A 22,748-nucleotide genomic window follows, 5' to 3' on the forward strand; every position below is an offset into this window, starting at 1 on the left:
CCATGTGGTGTAGGTGCCATGTGGTGTAGGTGCCATGTGGTGTAGGTGCCATGTGGTGTAGGTGCCATGTGGTCTAGGTGCCATGTGGTGTAGGTGCCATGTATAAGCAGTATACTTAGATATTTAAAAAGGTAACTTCGTCGTGATAAAAAGTTTACTAAAATTGAGAATATTTCCTTTCATCAGAATGTACTGTAAACCAAAGTGCCTGCCAAGATAAGTAACAGAGTAGGAGATGATACCTATACTTCATGGAACCTATACCACATGGAACTTATACCACATGGAACCTATTCCACATGGAACCTATACCACATGGAACTTATACCACATGGAACCTTTACGCTGAAGTAAAAACTAAAAAAAAAAAAAAAAAAAAATTAAATTAAAAATGAAAGGAAGAAGAGAAAGAAAAAAGGAAAAAGTTCACAGAAGAGCCAGACAGTGGTGCAGCAGTAAAAACATGAAGCTCTATAGGACTGACCCACATGGGAAGGTTCCAGGTTCATACCCAGAGATTCCAGTCAGTATACCAAGCACTGTGTTAGGGTTGCTGTCTCTGTCTTTCTCTCTCTCATGGAAGAAATAAATACACAAACTTCAAATAAACAAACAAAAAGTTAGTGAAATATGGAAATGAAGTATGAGTTTATTTAGGTGCAAAAAGCTTTGAAATTCTTGCCTAGTTTTTTGCTAATATGCATTGTCCATGAACTTTTTAAAGACCCCTGGTGTGCTCTTTATTTACGATTTCTTTCCTACCCAAATCTAGTTCAGTTAGTATGAAGAAACAGGCACTTACTAAATACTGTAAAAAAAAAAACCAGGAATGAGAATGGTGAAGTAGATGTTAACCTAGTCTAGATGAATCAGTGAATAAGGCTTATCTGAGCAAGTGATCTTGATGCTAAAACCATTATTTGACTAATTATAATAAATACTTCATAATAATAAATGAAAATCATTGAATGAGATAAATCAATACTGTGATTACTATTTTTAAAAAATTAAGTATTGTGGCCAGCCCAGTAGTGCAAGGTTAAATGCAGTACATCTGGAGTTGAATCCTACATGGCCACTGGGGTTTGAATCCTGGCCCCGGTGACTTGAGAGACATTCTTTGTGTGTATACATAACCCAAAATCCTAATAGAAGGGGAAAATGGAAGAAAAAAACCCTGATGTGGCCTACTCCATTGGGGGAGTGTTTTCAGTCTCTCTGTCTCTATCTCTTGTGAGTACACATACTTTCTAGTAATTAAAGAAAAACTTTGAACAATTAAGTGCTGTGGATTTATTAAACAATCTGCCTCTACCTCTAAAACCTCTGAACATGGCTCTTATTTGCTTTTAAGACACCTATTAAGTCAAAATAAGGTTTAACAAAATGGAATTGTTATTCATTTACATATTTATTTTTGTCACTCTTAGAATGAAAGAAAGTATTTTAAATTTATCGTCATATCCTCCACCTTAGTCCACAAAATCTGTATGTTAAATGAAATGTAGAAATCAGTCAGGGTATGAGCAAGAAACTAATAGCAATTCAAATGGACAACCGGGATTTTTCGTGAAGGAACTATTTACAAAGACGAGCTAGGGATAAGGGAAAGAAACAAGCGAAAAATAAAACATCTTCAGCCAATAATAGCTAGGATTTCTACAAGACCATGCTCAGCAAGTGCCAGTTAGCATCCTTACATTTGGCAACTAGCAGATGGCATAATGGTTATGTCACTGGACGTCCATGTAGTCGACTGTGGTTCAAGTACCAGACCCTGGAGGCTTAACACTCATGCTGGGTATGTGTGCATGAATGCCCAAATTCCCAAGAGGAGGCTGGAAGAAAAAGGATTGTGATATGGCCATCCCCTTAGAGGGTGATTTCTCACTTTCTGTCCCTCTATCTCTCTGACAAGTGTTGTACCCTATTAGCAAAAATTTCTCCAAAGACAGAAACAAACATCCCTATGTTAGTATGGGAAGAAAGAGATGGAGTTATAGGGAAGGGCCACTGGATAGGGGCTGTAGTCTTTGTAGAGGAATAAAGCCTTAGAGTTCATAGCAGGCAGAAAAGAAACTAATGAATAAATTCTGGGACTCTGACCCACTCGACTCCTGCTGTTGCTGCCCATGGACAAACCAACAGGAAACCAGAAAGAAAGGAAGATCCAAGATTAACTCTGGATGTAAAGGTCAGCCTCGTAGGACACAGCGCAGAGTGGAAAACAGTAAAGAGTGAATCTGGAAAGGCAACAGAGTAATATTCAGCATAAAAATCTATGGATTATTTATTATATTGTATTATACTTTTTTTGGGGGGGATTTTTCTTGTTTGTTCTCTTGTGCTAATAATCACTAAAATAGCTATTAACAAAATAAAAGTATATTGTGCTATGTGGTAAAAGGGACCAAGTTATTTAATCCACTTCTACATATTCAGGTCTTCAGTGGATAATCTACCAAATGGATACTTAATTCCCATTGGTGGTCCAACATAAGCAGTTTCAAGTTCACCACCTTTCTCTTCCCATAATGATGGACTTTTTAAGGTGTTTAATTTTCACAGGGAAGCTGAATCATAATTGTCCATAAAGCACATCCACTGGGATGTATTTCTTTGTGCCTCTTCATCATGTTATGTCAAATTGTATTTCCTATGGTGCTCAATGGGTTGTCATATATAACCAAGGAAATTCAATACAAGTACAATATAATGTAAATTTAATACAAGGTATCTCTATTTACACTGAAGAATTCTGTTTACTGTAAGAATGAAACAACAATGCTTTAGTGTGTCATAAAAATAACATGCATAGTGAATATAGATGCTCCAAACATATTTGTTTGTTTTTTCCAGTGTAGCACAGCAATATGAATATCAACTGAGGGTTCCCCCCAAGGTCTGGATGATGATTGAATGTGGCAGATATCTCCCTCTGTGAATACTTGATCCTTCAATTAAAAGGGAAAAGAGAGGAGAGCTTTCACATTGTGGAATAATGCCTTATTACTGTTATGCTCGCCTAAAAATGGAACCAACGGAGTCTAAAAAAGATTGTGCTTGGGAAATTCTACCTGACAAACTGATGGGAGGTGTTTCATAAAAGTTACACAGGGCTTGCTCAAAACTGTCAAGCAGTTTTCCTAAGCGATTCACTGAATTCTGTAATCCATTTCGCCTATTAAAACTGAGTACTTTCAGGAAAGAAAATAGAATCAGATTTTTGACTCTTCTCAGTAATTTCAAAATGAAAAGTTAAAAAATATATAAAAATTATTTCTTTAAAGCCAGAGGAAAATCAGAATAGAGATCATATGAAACTTTGAATGCTGGCAATGAGAACAAGACATTGAACAGAAAAAAGTAACTATGAAGTTTTTCTTTTTTTAAAAAACACATAGCTAGGTGATATTCTACCTTATAAGCTTTTCTACAAAAACAGAGGCAGAATTGTACAGTGAACAGAACCTTAGTTTTTTCTCATTAACACCTTGGTTTTTGCTTTTGTTTTTTATTGCTACTTAATTCATCGTCTGGACTTTGAATAGTTAAATTGCATAGGAATTTTACATCTACATTTCCACATCTGAACATTGGGATGACAATATCTATTTCATGGGCTAGCTGTGAGAATTAAAGTGCCTGGCAAATAGTTATAAATTGTAGCTATTATTATTATTATTATCACTCTTAGTATAGTGTTAGCAGGAAACCATACTTCTTTCTATGCATGGGTAGAACATTTAATTAGTCTTGACTAATACACCTTCATGTACATACATTATAAAATTGTATTCTATAGCATCACTATATTTTTTCTTTCTTTCTTTCTTTCTTTCTTTCTTTCTTTCTTTTTTTTTTGGAAAGGTTTTTGTTATAGGGCACATACGCTTGCCAGACAGAGACAGAGAGAGACAGAAAGTGAGAAATCACCCCCCAGGGGCATGGCCACACCACAATCCCTTCTCCTCCATTCTCCTCTCGGGATCTTGGGCACGCATGCACATGTGCCCGGCGTGAGTTTAAGTCATGGGTCTGGGACTCGAACCGCGGTCAATTACATGGGAGTCCAGTGACATAGCCATTACACCAACTGATGGTCTCTATAGCATCACTTTTTAATGTGAAGAGGTATACAAACACACTACATATAGCTGGGGACTGGATGGCAGTACAGCAGTAAACAAGGCTTTGCGAGGCTTAGCCATATGGAAAGGTTTCAGGTTCATGTCAGGAGAGCTCCCTGAGTACTCTGGGACTATGTGTGCCCATGACCCAGGGCTGTCTGAAGCTAGGGATGAATCAAAGCCTTGGGACCCTGTTGGCCTACTGTCTCTCTGTGTGTTGTTGTCTCTATCTCTTTCTGTCTCTCTTGTTCATGGAATAAGTAAATAAATACAACTTTGAGAAAAGAACGATCTATAGTTAATTTCTCTACTACCTATTCTCAAAATAATGGTTAGGCTGTAACAAATGAACTCAACTGTTACCTAAATAATGTCCTATTGTCTTCAAGGTACTGTGTATAAGTTCACAAAAACAACCAACCTCTTAAAATTCTTCTATGCTACTGGCAGGACCAGCAGTTTGAGTAATGGCTATGTTACTGGATTCCCATGTAGTTTACCGCAGTTCGAGTCCGAGACCTGGTGGCTTGAACTCATGTGTGTGTGTGTGTGTGTGTGTGTGTGTGTGTGTACATAGCCAAGATCCCAAGAGGAGAAGAATGAATTGCGGCGTGGTCATCCCTTCTACAGGGTAACCTCTCAGTTCCTGTCTCTCTGTCTCTCTGTCCTTCTGGCAAGCACACATGTCCCATATCAAAACCCTCCCCCCCCACAAAAAAAGATTCTTCTATGCTACTGACCTGAATGCCACTGTTCTCACCTATATCCATATGTTAATTCTCACAAAGTTGGCTGATACAAAACCTGAATTTGAAAAATAAAATTTTTCATTTTTCTTGTTTTATTTTAATTTGGGAGAGAATGTGTGCATCGAGAGATAAAGAGAGAGGAAACTGCCCCCCAGGGGTGGTGGTCATAACACGACCCTTGCTCCTCCATTTCTCTAGCCAGCTGAGATTTGGGGTATACATATACTTGTGCCTGGTGTGTTTTTTAAGCCTCCAGGACTGGGATCCAAATCATGGTCATCCATGTGAGATCCAGCTTCCTCGCCCACTAGGCGATAGGACAAGCCCAGGAAAATATTTCAAGTATCCTGTGATTCTCAAAAAGACCCTAGAAAACTTGCTTAAGGGAAGCCCAGTTTTCATCATCCATTCTTTCTTTCTTTCTTCCTTCTTTCTTTCTTTCTTTATAATTTTTAAAAAATTTGCCATAAGGGTGCGTGCACTCGGGACCAGCAGTTAGCGTAATGGCTATGTTGCTGGACTCCCACCTAGTCAACCACGGTTCAAGTCCTGGACCTGGCGGCTTAAACTCATGCCGGGCGTATGTGCGTGCATGGCCAAGATCCCAAGAGGAGAATGGAGGAGAGGGAATTGCAGCGTGGCCATCCCCCCTGGGGGGGAGTGATTTCTCGCTTTCTATTTCTCTGTCTCTCTCTCTGTCTTTCTGGAGAGCACACGTGCCCTATAGCAAAAACCTCTCTAAAAAAAAAAAAAAAGGAAAATAAAGGGTGTATGCACTCACTAGAGACAAACAGAGAGAGAAAAAAACCTGACAAAGCACCTCCCAGGGGGATGACCACATCACAATCCCTTCTCTTCCATTCTCCTCTCAGGGTTTTAGGCACACATGCACACATGCCTGGTGTTTTTTTTCGTTTCTGGGTCTGGGACTCGAACTGCAGTTAGCTATACAGTATTGAGCTGCCTCAACCACTATACCACCTGGCTGGCCCTCTGGCTTCTCTCTCTCTCTTTTTTAAAAATTATTTTATTTATTTATTTAAATTAAACCAAAGAGGAACAGAGTGGGAAAGAGAGAGAGCAAAAGTGAGAAAGCAAGTTGTCAAGTCTGGGACCCGAACCACTATCAGCTATGTCGGAGTCCAATACCCTTAACTACCACACCACCTGCCAGCCCATTTAAAATTATTTTTATTTAACTTGCTCCTCTTTTCATATACCCATTTTGATATGAACAAATCCTGATCACAGTAACAATATATCCTTTTATAAGAATCATGCAAAATGGATACAACTCTCTGTGTTTTCTCTTAGAATAGCTACAGATTACCAGGTTGAGGAAATTTTAAGCAAAAGGGCTGGGTGTCTAAATGTGCTTTAAGGGAAAATTCCTCACCGCTGCCTTCGAAATCACCCCACCTACATTACCTAATTGTAAGATGTGCTGTAAACGTGCATTTGTGCATGTTGTATGATTGCATATGCATATGCATTGCACATCAATACAATTACCATTTTACTGTTGTCTCTATCATCAATAAACACCACATCATTCAACAGCTGCTGTAATTCCTATTCACTCCGTGACTGGCACTCTGCCAGGGGCTGGGGCTAGAACAGTTAAAAAGACACATGTGACTCCTGCCCTCATGCAGCTCACATCTAACAAGAAAATGATCTGGGGAAGATTTATAGCCAAAAGAAATTACAGCTACTGAAAGATAAGAATTTTATATTTTACATTTTTAGTTAGTATTTGAAAAACATATATTCTAATTTGCTTAAAATGTCACTAAAAATGTTATGCTAGAGGATGAGGAATAAGTTTAGCCCAGACAGCTATGCTATGCCGTTTTAGTAAGGCAGACTTCAAGGGTGAGGAAAAAATTCATTTCAGATTCTAAGGCCTCAGCGTCTAAAAGAGAATGTGGCTCGTGAGCATTTGGAAACTCTCAAAAGCATAATTCTAATTATGCCATTGTAATCCACACAATACAGGTCACAGATTCATCAGGCAGGCATGCTCTTTGCTACTTCTCTTTGATGGGCTAACTATCACAAAGGTAGAGTCACGTCCTACTTCATAAAGGGTTCTCACATAGTACCTCCCTGGTATCTTCCACCAAAACGTAGCTGTTTTCAGAGGCTTTAAAATACTACCTGCAATCACAGCTTGTAAAGGACACCTGTGCCAGTGGGAGTGTGGGTGCTGAGAGTTCTGAGTAGAGAAACACAGAGCTGGGGTGTCACACCATCATTTTTTGTGGGTATGTGAAGCAAGGGAGCAGCAATAAACAGGGCATATTTGAAAGCCAGCAAAGCCTCAGTTGTGAATCAAGTGATAACAACTCAGTACTTAGAGACCATATGTGGCAGACTAAGGCAATGAATAGCAGATAGCATTTGTAATAGTGAAAATCATAGAAATGGCAGGTGGTATGGTGGTTAAGGCACTGGCCTTCCCACATGGCTGACCACGATTCAAGTCCCAGACCAGGCAGCTTGCTTTCTCAATTTCTCTTTCACTCTCTGGTAAACTCATGTGAAAATAATAATAAATAAAATAAATCATTCTTTTAAAAAAATCATGGAGACACAAATGTCCATCATTAAAAGATGGGTCATATAAGCTGTGGAGTTCTATACCTTCTTCATAAAAAAAGTATTTCATGAAAGTGAGAGAGCACATGGAGCACCTCCAAAAGGGTCCTCCTACCATTGATCCAACCCCAGCTTCAGCCAGCCAGGACCACGGGCATGCATGTATGCACACCAGCCTGTACCGGGGGAACCTCAGGACACACACCTGGAAAGCCTACGAATGATGTTAGTGCCATAGAACATTGTGCTACCACCACTGGATCCCAGCGGCTGGCCTACACTTCTTTCCAAAGACTAAGGCTGAGCTACACTTAACTGCTTGGAAATATTTTTCATTCCTAAGTGAGAAAACGAAGTCCACAACGGACGAAATAGTATGATCTCACCCTTGTTAAATTTATATTTGATGCATATTTCTCTATACCACTATTAAAATTTATTTTTATTTGCTAGAGGGCATGGGTACTCTCCAGAGAAAAGGAGAGAAAGAGAAAAAAAGCATCCTCCGGTGGGATAGCCACATCACAATCCCTTTTCCTCCATTCTCCTTTCAGGATTCTGGGCAAGTACACATAAACCAGCATGTCTGTCAAGCCACCAGTTTGGGACTTGAACCACACAGTCAGCCCTACAGGATCTAGCACCTTACCCACCATGGTCTGCTCCAAAAACAAAATTGTATTTGTTTATTTCAAACACAATCTTTGATCTTCTTTTCTGATTTAGTTCAATCCATTTTATTTCTCTTTAATAAACATTCTCTGTGCATTTGAGGCATGTCCTGAATCAAGGAACACGCATCCCAGCACAGACACTGGGAGCAGGACCAGGATAAGTGTCAAAGAAGAGAACCAAAACCGCAAAGACAGAGACTATTCTCTTAGCCCTGTGGTAGAGTTAGCACTGAATTTGGACAAAGAGGAACTGATTATTTAAAAATGAATCCATGGGAGTCAGCGGGTGGCATGCATGGTGGTTAAAGGCACTCAACTCCCACATAGCTGACTGCATTTCAAGTCCCAGACCTGGTGGCTTTTTTTCTCACTTGCGTTCTCTCTCTTTCTCTCTCTCTCTCTGATCAAACTGGAAAATAATAATTAATAATAAAAATAATAAATAAATAAAGTTAAAAAAAATCCCGAATCCATTTAGAAAAGCAGGACTTTTTTTTTCCCCCTAAACCTTCCTGGCTAAAGGCTACTCAGGGCTTGATGGGCAAGAACTAGACATTTATTGTGGAACCGTTTCATATCTTCCAAATCTTGTCACATATAGGCATGGATGAAAAATACGTCACATTACAGAGAATAGGTTTTACTTTTTCTATTTTATTTTTTCATGTCTATAAAGTCCTAGTGAAAATGCTCACTTAAGTATGTCACTGACTAACCAGGTCATGATTCTGCAGCCTGAGTATGCAAAACCAGCTAAGAAGCACCTGTTACAGACTAAACATTTGTGCACCTCTGCCCCTGCTGCATATTAGTGAATACGCAGAGGGATGCCATTCTCACATCCCATAGTTTTCCTCGGGGAACCGATTCTCTGTACACTGGGCTTCTGGCACCCACCCCCTACTCTGTGAGTATCTGTTTATATCCATTTTCCCTGCACTGTATACCCCTGCAACCAAGACTGAGTAAATTCACCCTATATTTCCTGTATATATATAAGAGTGACAGCACCTAGTAGGTCATCAAAATAAATATTTTGAATGAATAAATTCGTGTTTTTGCAGGGCATGAGGATGCTCCTGATGTTAGCTGGTTAAGCAATAGTAGTCACTTTCATTAAAGAAGTGCCGTTGTAACTTGTGTAGTATAAGAAGTCGGGGATGAGCTGGAGTTGACGTCAAGACTGTGTGTGTGTGTACACACACACACACACACACACACACGCCACTGATCGAAGGCAATCTTCACAAGAAATGATTAAATTACTTAAATATTACTGGATACCAACAAAAAGTATAACATTGTGTTAAGCTCTGTGAAGAGAAAGAGGATTGAATGACTCTTGGTCCTTGTCACCTGGTGAGAGTTTTGGACATATACCCAAATAACTTTAAACCCAGACCAGATGAAGTAAAAGTGCCACCATGAACACATAGAATCAGGTACAGACTCAAGAGAGGGGGAATAGCTTAGCATAAACTCAAAAAGTGTACAATGACTTCAGCGAATAAGAGGCTTTCTTTTAGCCTAGAACAATCCATTGGATTTCTATAGGTAAAGATGGGGAGATGGTTAGGATTATTAATTCCAATTATATAATCAGGAAAACTGGAGATTCGGAATTTAGTAAATTTTCCAGGGTAACTGTTACTATACATCAAAGACCCTTTCTGACTCTAGGCCTACTTGACCCCATGCCCATGTTTTTCAATTTTATATTAAGCTTTGAAAATTCCAAGGTCTGGGACCAGCAGTTAGCGTAATGGCTATGTCACTGGACTCCCATGTAGTCGACCGCGGTTGAAGTCCTGGACCCGGTGGCTTAAAACTCACGCTGGGCACATGTGCGTGCATGCCCAAGATCCCGAGAGGAGAAAGGAGGAGAAGGAATCATGGCATGGCCAACCCCCCTAGGGGATGATTTCTCACTTTCTGTCTCTCTGTCTCTGTCTTTCTGGTGAGCGCACATGCCCTATTGCAAAAACCTCTCCAAAAAAAAAAAAAAGAAAGAAGAGAAAATTTCAAGGTCATTCTGACTCTGTGGTTAAGGGCCCCACATGGCTGATGTCGGTTCAAATACTGGCCTTGGCAGCTTGAAAAACACAACAGGCATGTGTATGTGTGTGTGTGTGTGTGTCCCAATGTGTGTGCATGTGTGTGTCCCACAAATCCCTAAAGGATGAAGAAACAGAGATTTCCATGTGACCACATCCCACAGGGGAGTGCTTTCTTCTCTCTTTATGTTAAACTCATGTGCTCACTGGCAATTAAAAAATAAAATCCCAGGGTGAGTATTACAAGGCAATGCAAATGCAGGTTGAATCACAAACCAGGAGTATCCTGAGTGCCAGATAAATAATTTAGACTTTATTCTTTGAGTATTTGTGCAGAAGTGTGGAAGCTTTGAAAACAGACAGAGGGACAAGATGTTTCCAACAATCAGATTACCCCTCAGAAAAATCCCAATAAAAACGACAAAGTGGAAAATTCGGGAAAAGTGGAAAGAAGTAGTGGAAAACTCTTTTTTTCCTCTTAAATGAAAGTTATTTTGTAAATCTCTTACTATTGTACCACAATATAATTCTACTGTGATTAACACAAGACTTCAGAATACCATGAAAGAGTTAACAAAATCCTCCCAAATCTCCCCAATTCTTCTTGTTCAATGAATATATTTTAAAACTGCTTGCCAATGCATAAAACATAATAAGCAAAGATCTTTGAAATGTGGAAAGTATTTCCCTAGACAACCAAGAATTCTAAGTGCAATTGTAGTTCCAGTTGCAACTACTAATCGAGATGAAGGGAAGTGCTCTACTATGCAAACCATGTAGCAGCATTTAACAGCAATCCAGTTAGACTAAATCATTAACATTTTCATTGCCATTTAAGGACTAGATTTCTTGGTAGAATTAGAAGTGTGACAAGATTTTCTGACTGCTTTATACAAAATCAAATAGACATTCTTTTTTTAATTAGGAAATTTAAAATAGTAATGAATAACTTCACTAGCAAAGATATCACTTATGGGTCAGCAAGTGGTGTGGTGATTAAGGTGTTAGACTCCCACATTGCCAAACATGGTTTGAGTCTTGGACCTGGTGGCTTGAAACTCATGCCGGGTATGTATGTGCATTTGTGCCCAAAATCCTGAGAAGAAAATAGAGGAGAAGGGAATGCAGCATGGCTATCCCTTCTTCGTTCACCCTCAGGGGTGATTGCTCATTTTCCCTCTCTCTGACTCTCTCTGGTGAGTGCACATGGCAAAAACCTACAAAAAAGGAAAAAAAAAAAGATAATCATTTACTCTAATTATCAGATCTCTCTCCATTACCTCAAATATATCTAATGCATTTGCCAAAAGTTTAATTAAAGTAAAATGGAGGAAAAATTAATATCATAATAAACATAAGATAAACGTATAACTATAATTGATTTCCTACATTTTTTTTGCCTATGCTAAAAGAGGCCATTTCAATTTTCAGTAGTGATTTACTTAAAAGAGGTTCTATGATAGTAAAAATATCCTTAATATTGTCTCAAAGAAGAATGAAATTTGATGTATATAAACTTTTTTATTGGTGTGAAACAATGTTATTATATTGTCTGAATCTTAGATATTTTTAGTAATGAATAAAGCAATTTCTATGAAAAGTTATTACAAATTCTTTATAATGAGGTTTTAATTGTAGTGAAATTTAAATGGCTTCCTTTATTCTTTGATTGTGCAAAGACATATATAGCATAGAAATGCACACACTCCAAGATAACTGTTTGAATGTTCAAATACTCATTGTTTAAAAACTACATGTTGAAGTATTTATAAATAGGATATTAAAATAATACAGAGTTCCAAGTGACCTCTTTTAAGATAAACTTATTAAATCAAAAGCATTTGAAATACAATATGTACATGAACTTTTCACCTCTCTACTTCTCCAAGGAAGAACTAATGGCTGTTAAAAACAGGAAGTCATTGAAAACACAATGTCACTCTCACAAGGCATTCTTTGGGAATCCTCTGTTCTTTTCATTTCTCCAGAAGCACATTAAACAATAAGATGCAGTACACAAGAACTATCAAAAGGGAGCACTTTTGAGCCACCAAAATTGCATGTTAGCCTAAAAACCACAATCTCTCCAACTATAGACAATGATACTATCTCAGGTATTTTATGTGCTAAAATGATCATTAAAAATTAAGCACCACATATAAGCTGCCATTTAGAATATTAATTTACCTTGGCTAATCATCTTTTTAACTTGGGGCTAAAAGAGTTCACTTACCATTCGGATATTCAGGCTCAGTCCAGGAGATGTTAAAGGAGTCAGGTGAATAGGAGTGGGCTTTGGGGGTTGGCACGCCTTCCGGTATGGTCTCCCCTGTTAGGGCCTCACTGGCCTCGCTCATTGTGCACCCTCCACCTGTGCAAGCCTAAACAGAGATGCCAAAAATCACTTCACTCTGGGTCTCAAAAGTTTCAATGCACATGGAAAAAAGAGAATTCATAATAGGAGTTCTGGATTCCTTTAAATAATATTTCCTTTACTGCCTAAAATAAATTTGTTTCAATGCTGAGTTTTGACGTTTCATTTGTTTGCTTTTTAAGGCATGAGATAGTCATTTCCAATAATTATGAAATAACTCAGAATGTATGAATGAATGAATGAATGAATGAAAGAACCATCGTAAATTATAGCCTTAAGATGTAGGGTGGATATTGACCAGCTGAATAGCCTTCCAGAAGTTAGTCTTATAAAGAGGTTCCCAGAATTAATTAAACACACACATGTGTGTGCACACATCACATGAGAAAAGTATTAGACACTGAAGGTTATCTCAGGATAAAACAACTGATTATTGAGGAAAAAAGATGTATAGCAAAACATAATTGCCTTTTATTTACTATAGTGTGACCAACATGTTTACAGTATGATGTCATATGATAATTAAATAAAATAATATTAATTATAATGAAGTAAATACTACAATTAAATACAACAATATTTCTCTTAAATCCATCAGTATAATGCAGTAATTGAGTGAAGGTCTAATGCTTAGAGGGGTAAGTCATATACATGTATGTTAGAGGAGAAGGGCTTCATTAAAACATAGCTGACAAATTTAAATGATCGCAGAACTCCCTTTTTCCTAATAAAGTATCATCAGTTCCAGAAATGGTAATATGAGCATTAAATACCACTGGGAAACTTCTATGTACTCATTCATAAAGGATTGCAAATAATTCTTAAACTAACTGGACAAGACTTTTTCTAGGAAGTTGAGATATATCCGGAGTTTTTCCAGCCTATATTTGCTAGCAAATATAAGCTATTCTATCCTTACGTAACAATGATGTTTGAAAACCGTACTTCAGCTTTGTTCTCTCTCTTCATATTACAACTGCAATTTATACAATGAAATGTAAAAGTCTTTCAAATGCAGTAAACTTTACTAAATTAATAAGAAAATGAAGCAAAATCATAAGACAATGTAAAAAACAGATAGTTAACCCATTATCATAGAAGACTGGCATACCTAACATGAGCACTATTCCATTTCTTTAGGCCTGCCCCCTACTTTTAATACTAAAGGAATGATTTTCTGATGCCTAGAGTAGTCAATATTCTTTTCCCTCAAGAAAGGAAGAAATAGACTCAGTTTTAGATATTTTCCTGCATTGAAATGTAATAGAGTTTGCAAAGTTGTATCAACTAGTGGAAATGTCTTTATTATATGTGTAAATAATAATTTGTGGTCATCAAACATGCAGATGAATCTTCCTTCCTATTATGAGAATACTGCAGTAGCCAATGTCTTCAGAATTTCTCATCAGCTTAAGTGAGTTTCAAATGGGTTAAATAGTGGCCCAGGCATGAAATTGCATTAAGATTGGGGACCTAATTAACCTTTGTGGGTTTCCTCTAATTCTCAGCTGTGGTATGTGCATATATATGTAAGAAAAAAGCCATACTCCTCCTAAGAATAGAATCTTTGCAAATAAAGAGGAATTAGTTGAACATGTGGCCAAACCCTGACTGAAAGCTATAGGACATGTCACTATTAGCCCAAGAAATAACTAACTGAAGATTAAAATAGAAAAATTAAAAAAGAAAAAAAAATGCACACGCACATTTCAAATGTGCAAAATGTCAACAAGAATAGAGGCCGTATGAGATAGCTGAGTTATCAAAGGAAAAATGGTCAAAGGAGCATTATTTCAAGTTCTCAAAAAGAGAAAATCTACCAATTTGCAATTTCCATATTTTTTCCCTGGGGGGGGAAATGTTGCAGTATCTCATTGTTAAACTTATAATATTGGGTTTTAATTCTGATAGGCTATTTGTTACTGTTTTCTTATCTTATTCATGTCCTAAAAAACTTTCCCTATTAACACTCCCCCTCAAAATAGTGCACTCTATGACATACAATTTTATATTTTCAAAACAGTGCAAATTAAAATTTACTTAGAGACTTTTAAGATGCTTTCTAGGATAAATGAAGACATCTTCTGGTTTGCAATGATTGCTCTTTGAACTACGTTATCTTGGCTCCATAAACCAGTAATATTCCTTAAGAATTTAAGGAATTTATGAGATAATTTTTCTTGTAAATAAAACAATTTATAAAGAGGCTGCTGAGATTATATAATTGCCTGTAAATTATTTTATTTTGTTTTGCCCATGTCTTTTTGCATGCATTTTAGAGTGCCTAAGTAAGCAATGCAATATCTTACTTCATTCAAGAGGCAACAAATATCTTTAAAGTTGCTTCTGATTGGTCTAATCTAACTGCTATCATCTAAATGAAATTGAGCCAATCAGTATCTTGTTTGACCTGCCTACACCACAGGCCACAGCATTTGATGCAGCTGAATGCTGATTAGAATTCTGGCATGGAAAAACTAAACAAAATAGTGGGATTAATTAAAGGTGCTTTTATGTAATGGCAAGGTCTTTGTGAGTCATTAAAATAAGCTGCTTCAACCCATCTCCTGTAACTTTTATCAATTACAGCTATTTGAAAAAATAGTTCGTAAAGTCATACTACTACTCTGAAATGAGTAACAACTGACCAAATAATAGATTCAACCTTGGCACAATTAAATGCATAAATAACAAAATCGTATCAATTATTTTTGTATTCATAACTATTAGGCAGATCCAAAACTAGCATTCTCTCTTCTAATAATTTGTTTTCAGAAAAGCAGGGACTGGGAACTAGCAGTTAGTGTAATGGCTATGTCGCTGGACTCCCACGTAGTTGACCGCGGTTTGTGTCCCGGACCCGGTGGCTTAAAACTCATGCCAGGTGCGTGTGTGCATGCCTAAGATCCTGAGAGGAGAATGGAGTAGAAGGGATTGCGTGACCATCCCCCCTGGGGAGTGATTTCTCGCTTTCTGTCTCTATGTCTCTCTCTCTCTCTCTCTGGTGAGCGCATGTGCCCTATAGCGAAAACCTCTCCCCCCCGCCCAAAAAAAGAAAAGCAGTGACTGAGGATGTTAAGAATGTAAGATATTTTGGTACCAGCAGTTGGCGTAATAGCTATGTCGCTGGACTCCCATGTAGTCGACTGCAGTTTAAGTCCCAGACCTGGTGGCTTAGACTCATGCCAGGTGTGTGTGCATGCGTGCCCAAGAGGAGAATGGAAGGAGAAAGGATTGCAGCATGGCCATCCCCACTGGAGGGTGATTTCTTGCATTCTGTCTCTCTGTCTCTCTTTCTGGTGAGCACATACACCCTATAGCAAAAACCTCTCCAGAAGAGAAGAGAAGAGAAGAGAAGAGAAGAGAAGAGAAGAGAAGAGAAGAGAAGAGAAGAGAAGAGAAGAGAAGGAAAGAAAAGAATGTAGGATATCTTGGGTCAGCCCTGTAGCCAGATGGTTAAGGGAGCTTGCTCTGACTTGGCCAACGATTGTTCTAATCTTGCCATGGAGGACTTGAAAAACAGGCAAAATTCCAATCAGCTGGAGAAATGGAGGAGAAGGGATTGTAGCAAGACCATGCCCTGTTGGGGGGACATGGGAGGGGGGTGGGGTGCTTTCTTCCTCTGTCTGGCAAGCACACAAGCTCTCTGACAATTAAAATAAAAAAGAAATAACGAAAGGAATGTATCATTTCTTAAAGCATGAAGAGAAAAAAAAAAAAAAAAACAAGGCCATTTTATCCACAAATGATCTTTTGAAAAATTAAGCTCATCATTTCCAAGACTCTTTCAAGGATGTATATGTAACATTAACATTCATCAAATGACAAATAGCCAGCAGTAAAAAGAAAATTATCAAACACCTATCTTGATACCTGTCTGTATTAATAGCTTCTTTATTTGTTAACTTATTGTCTTTATTAGGAATTATCATACTTCAAAATATCCTATGTTGGGTGTAATGTCTTTCGTAATAGAAAGAACATATGCTTTAGAACCATATTATCCCAGCTCCGATGGTTCCTAGTAAGTTATCTAATTCATTTAAACAGTCTCGGATTCCTTATGAAACACAAGTGAAGAAACTAGTAAGGGCATTGATACTCATTCAAGAATTGTTTGTTGAGCTTGCAGTTTTCACTAGGCACTGTACTTTTACTTGCAGATAGAATCATGAAAGATGCAGTCTCGATGGTTTAGGAGTTTATAATCCAATGAAATGGGAAAATTAGATGAAGTCATGTGAGGCAATATACCTGCCCTAAGCTTGGAGTAAATCACAGTGTCTCAAATCCCCATGTATTTTCCCTATTCGAAAGTCACTTAAAGGCTTTGTTATCGGTATGTTTGGTTTTCAACATTTAGTCAACATGCTAAAATGATCCATAAAGGCAACTCCTCTTTGCTGAGAACCTGATCTCCATCTACTTATCTAATGACCTTGAAAGCTAGTTATTATATTGAAACTGTGAAATATACAATAATCCCTCAATTAACCAGGATGAACCTAAAATGTTCTGGTTCATTTAATTTACTGCTTTACCAAATTAAGTAAAAAAACCTTTTAGTTGAATATTTCCTAAAAATACATCAGAGAAAATATTCTGCCTTCATAAATTGGAAGTAATAATAGCAAGTTTATTTCTCTAACAAGAGTTAAGGCAAAGACATCTACATCTTTTTAACATCGTGCATCTACATTGTTCAATGGCTAGCCAATACTGTTTGACTCCATAGGCTATTGTTTGGGGCTACCGACACAGGATTTCAGAACAGAAAGAGACATTCAAATAATGTAGGATTGGGACCAGCAGTTGGCATAATGGCTATGTTGCTGAACTCCCACATAGTCAATCATGGTTCGAGTCCCAAACCTGGTGGCTTAAACTCACGCCAGGCATGTGTGTGTATATGCCCAAGATCCTGAGAGGAGATTGGAGGAGAAGGAATTGTGGAATGGCCATCCCTCCTGGGGGGTGATTTCTCACTTTCTGTCTCTCTGTCTCTGTCTTTCTGGCAAGCGCATATACCCTATAGCAAAAACCTCTCCAATAAAATAAGAAAAAAAAATAATAATAATGTAGGGTCAAAGTCCTAATTTTAGGTTTGAAGAAAATAAACTCAGTGAATTTAAGTGAATTACCTTAGGTCAAAGAGTTAGTGGCAAAATCTGTTAAAACTCAGACGAGTAAATTCCTAAGGTAGTGGTATTTATGTCTCAAGGTATTACACATTTATAAAATATAGGGCCCAGCAGAGGTGATACAGACAGCAGGGTGCTGCTTCACAATACTGGAGCCATGTGGGAAGGTCCAGAGTTCAGATCCCTGGTAGATCTGATGTCCTTGATCCTGGGTGGCTGGAATGCTGGGAGGAAGATCCCAGCATGGTAAGACCCTACTGGGGGTCTCTGTCTCTCTAAATGAATGAGTGAATGAGTTAATAAACAAACTTTAAAATCAATACAAATTTTAAAAACTAATGAAGTATGGGGAGATTGAGGCAGATTTTAATAGACACATACCCTAAAAATAGCCTTGGAAGTAAAAATCTATTTCATGTCATTCCCTTCCTTCTGATAAAAAGAAAGAGTATGATAGTTTGCTCCCAAGTAATTAAGACTTTTCTTGATTTTGAAATTATCATTATTTTGAAAACTGTGTAGGGCTTAGATTTTGAAAGTCAACTTAGTATACTTTCTTCTTGTTGAGTAATAAAACTGTATGTATTCAAAGATGCTGTTTAATAAATCCATCTGTTGTGCTAAATACCTAGGCACATAGAATCCATTCTGAACAGGATTTTTAACACTGTCTGATTGCCCTTGTTTTGTGGTGTCAAGTCAGACAGTTAGCAATAGTTGAATGTAGTTTATTTTCCCATGGTATAATATTTAGAGCATTCAAGAGCATGTTAAGTAAAATGAATGCATACACAGTGTCTACATAAATGTAAATTTATTCATAATCAAGAGCAGAATATTTTCTATGGCATTTATCAAAGCAAATATCCTTATATAGGTATTGCTATAAAATGAAGAGTGTATTTAAAACAAATAGGGACAATCTCATGTTTATATTCAGTTATTTTCAGATGTGCTATTAAACTTAAAAAAGATTATATTTCATCAAAAAACAAAAGGAACTACTGAGTATAAATGCCACAGTAATATCAAGGTCTTTTAAAAGACCTTTGTATAAAAGTGCTATTTGCATTAAAAAAAAAAAAGCTATTGTTTGTCTAAAGAAACCTCTAACCTATGTTGATTCTCGGAGTTATTGAGTGACTGTTCATCTGAGGTAGCCATGTAATATAAGCCAGACTATAGTAACAATTGAGAATATTTGGGGTCATTTAAATGTTCATTTAAAAATCTAAGATCAACATTTCCATACAGTGCATTGTTTTTCATATGAATACAAGCTCCACAGAGAAATAACCTTATTAATCCAAGCATTTTATCAAAAGCTCCTAACAACTATGACATTATACAAATATCAAAAAAAAATAGTATCTGATAATTCCAAATTTGATTAGGGAATATCTACTGACTCAAATAGTTATTCTATCACTGTGAATAATAAAGTATGTAGATATTGGATCAACAGAATTCATGTTTAGGGTGTAAAGTGAGTATAAATAGCAACATAAAAGGTTTTCCATTTTTGGCATTTTTAAAGTGAGAGAGGGAGAAAAGATGACACAAAGATAAAAGGAAAAGGAAAGAAAAGATGAGGGCAGAAAAAGTAGTGGAAATAAAGTAAACTTACTTCCAGCTTGATGAGGTATCTATTACCAGGAAAGAGAAATCGTAGCATGTGATCCTGGAAAAGTTCTGTACTGTTATAGACGACAGTCCAAACTGTAAAATCATGTGTACGATTTGAAATATATAATAGATAGCGTTCCAGAATTCCATTTACTTTCCTTGGTGGTTTCCATCTGAAAATGAAAAAAAGAAAAAAAAAAAAAAAAAAAGACCAGCATTTTCATCATCATTCATTCAAGTCAAAATAGAAATGTACGGGATTTTCAAACAACACATAGGAACTTGGATTTGTACCACTGTAAAAAGATACACTGGAAGCTCAAAGCAATCCAATTCATTTAATAAAAAAAAAAAAGTAACCAGATAGTTATCAAATGCCTATTCTGAGTGGCCCAAAGAAAATAAGACATCAGGGCCATCAGATGGTGTAATGGTTACGTCACCGGACTCCCACATAGTCGACCAGGGTTCAAGTCCTAGACCCAGTAGCTTAAAACTCACGCCAGGCTCATGTGCATGCGTAGTCAAAATCCCAAAAAGAGAATGGAGGAGAAGGGATTTCACCTCAGCCATCCCCCAGGAGGGATTATTTTTCACTTTCTGTCTCTCTTTTTCTGTCTCTCTGATGAGCGCACGTGCCCTTATAGCAAAAATCTCTCTCAAAAAAGAAAAAAATAAAAGAAGACATCATCTCTGCCTTCCACTTACTTAAAATTTTAATTAACTAATAATACAAAAATGTATGAATGGGTACTTGATTTTGAATTTAAGCCATACGGCAAAAACTGAGAAAAGGAAAACATCTGAGAACTAACCAGATATGAAAGAGAAAGAACATAACACAATTATCTTGAAAAATTCAGCAGTGTCATACAGTCCAATACGGAATTATAGACTACAGAGAGAGTGAGGATTGGAAGGGCAGAAGCAATCAGGTAGGACTTCTCGAATGAGGTGATACACTAGATGCATAAGAATTTATCCTTAGTAGATGGATTAGAATGAATAAATAGAAGGAAGAACAGAGGGCCCTCTACATAAGGGTTACAATTTATCAATGGGAATGAGGAAGGCCAGTTGTGGAATAGACAGAAAATTGTTCAACTGAGAAATACTTAAGAGTAGTGGGAAATCTTTTGACGTAGGCAATATGGCTCAAAAGCCAATAAAAAAAGTCCAGACATGAAACAATGGGATATGAATCATAATGTTTTCAGCTTGAATGAAGGCCATTTTATAAATTGTCTTTTATAAAGAAGAAAACTGAGACCAGCAGAGATAAATGTACCCAAGTGTTAATTGGTGATAAGAGGATCTATCGGGTTTTCAGCTCAGGATGATCCACAATACACCTTGTGTATTCAGAAACAGGGAAGAACAACTAATATTGGAAATAACCTGAACATACTTATATGTGCAAGCTCCTTTCTGACTTCAACTGCAAGGGAATAAGGCAATAATAAAGTCCTGGTTTACATGCCACAAGAAAAATATACAAATATGCTCTAATTCCAAATCATTCCAAATAATGCCTCACATATAAAAAGCCAGGCTGGTCATGTAAATGGTCAGTTTTCCTTTAATTGAGGTTTGCAGAGAATCTGTGTACATATGTAGCTCAGCCTGATTGCATAAAGACAAAATGGAAATTAAGTTGGCAAGTGATAATCAAAGGTTCCCAGAACCACTGAACTAATCACTCCTATGCATTTAATCACAATAAAATTAATTTATGTCACAAGCCCTTCCCCTGATTGAACTCACTGGTATACTTGTACGAACCAGTGTGTAACACAGACATTTCTACTTACTGTACATAGATAGTTCTGGAATCCAAGGCAGTCAGAATCGGGGAATCCACGTGTTCTGGAGGCAGCTGTGCCGTGTACAGTGTGACCCGGGAACTGTTTGTACATCCCACTTGCGTGCATGCACTGAGCAGAAACTGGTGGGGTGTAAACACTGCTAAATCTAGGGAGAGAAGCAAGAATGTAATGACCATGATTTTTTGTATTTCAGGAAATTGTACACCTCTTCATTCCTACCTTTCAGAACTGTTCACATAAACTTCTTTAATCAAGAGCAATTGAGTTGGTCCTATGGCCTAGTTAAGGAAGCCAGATCCCACATGGCAAACCATAGTTCAAATCCTTGCACTGATGGCTTGAAAACAGCCTGAGTACGTGTGTGTGCACACCCCAAATCCAGATAGGATGCAGAAATGCAGAAGGGATTGTGGCCTGACCACACCCTTCGGTGGTAGCTTCTTCCACACCCACATCTCTCTCTAGCCAGCACATGCACTCTCTAGCGATAACAACAGTAATTTAAAAAATCGATAGCAATAAAATATCAGGTGTTTTCCCCCTCAAGTATTCTGTGGCTATATTCAAATATAGAAAAAAATGTCAGTCCAACTCTTGATTTGACCTTTTCATTCCAACAAATTTTTTTCTGAGTATTTATGACCAAGTAAATCACTTTCAGAATTTAGACTTAGTTTGATGTTTCTTTTTAAAAACAAATAAGATATTTAAATTATTTTAAAGCACATTGGAAGACAATGGGAGTTCCTTTTGAAATGCAAATGCAAAGCTTGTAATAATGACTGTGAGCTAGTACTTTCATTTGCCAGGCTCCTTTCTTTTTTTCACCTGCCCAATGATGTTTTGACCTTCAAATTGTCCAAGATCATTGGAAATACCTGTTTCTTTCTTAAGATGTCATTAACAGGGACTGGCTCCATGACCTACCTAGTGGCCAAAAGAACTGGATCTCATATGGTTGGCCACAGAGTTTGAATCCCAGTTCTGGTGGCTTGAAAAACACACTCACCCGGTATGTGTGTGTACACTTCCAAAATCCTGACAGGATAGAGAAATGGAGGAGACAGGATTGTGGCATGACCAATCATTCACTGGGGAGTACTTTCTCCCTTTCCTTCTCTGTCTTTTTCTGGCAAGCACACATGTCTTCTGACAATAAATAAAAATTTGCAAAGGGACCAGTAGTTAGTATAATGGCTATGTCGCTGAACTCCCATGTAGTCCACCACGGTTTGAGTCCCAGACCCGGTGGCTTAAACTCATGCCGGGTGCGTGTGTGTGCGTGCCCAAGATCTGAGAGGAGAATGCAGGAGAAGGGAATGCGGTGTGGCCATCCCCTCTGGGGGATGATTTCTTGCTTTCTATCTCTCTGTCTCTCTCTGCCTTTCTGGCAAGCGTACGCACCCTACAACAAAAACTTCTCAAAAAAAATTTGCAAAGAAAATTTAAGAAGTAAAAATAAGATGATGTCATTAATACTCCTTACTGTCATCTTGGTATGAGGTGAAACTATTATCCTCTCCTCTGTCTTCCACTGTACATTGTATATATCTTTAGCATAACACAACACTGA

General features: G+C 37.6%; 1 protein-coding gene across 1 annotated transcript in view; it reads right to left on the minus strand.

Moving 5' to 3' along the window:
* Nucleotides 1–22,748, minus strand: part of USH2A (usherin) — an 819,384-nt gene that overhangs the window by 382,913 nt on the left and 413,723 nt on the right. Inside the window, exons 32-34 of the mRNA XM_006155854.1 lie at nt 21,161–21,320; nt 19,351–19,522; nt 12,442–12,589 (exon numbers count right to left, since the gene is read on the minus strand). Coding sequence (XP_006155916.1) covers nt 12,442–12,589; nt 19,351–19,522; nt 21,161–21,320 — 480 coding nt within the window. The remainder of the gene's footprint in view (nt 1–12,441; nt 12,590–19,350; nt 19,523–21,160; nt 21,321–22,748) is intronic.

This window comes from Tupaia chinensis, unplaced genomic scaffold, assembly GCF_000334495.1.
Source record: "Tupaia chinensis unplaced genomic scaffold, TupChi_1.0 Scaffold000473_1, whole genome shotgun sequence".
NCBI lineage: Eukaryota > Metazoa > Chordata > Mammalia > Scandentia > Tupaiidae > Tupaia > Tupaia belangeri.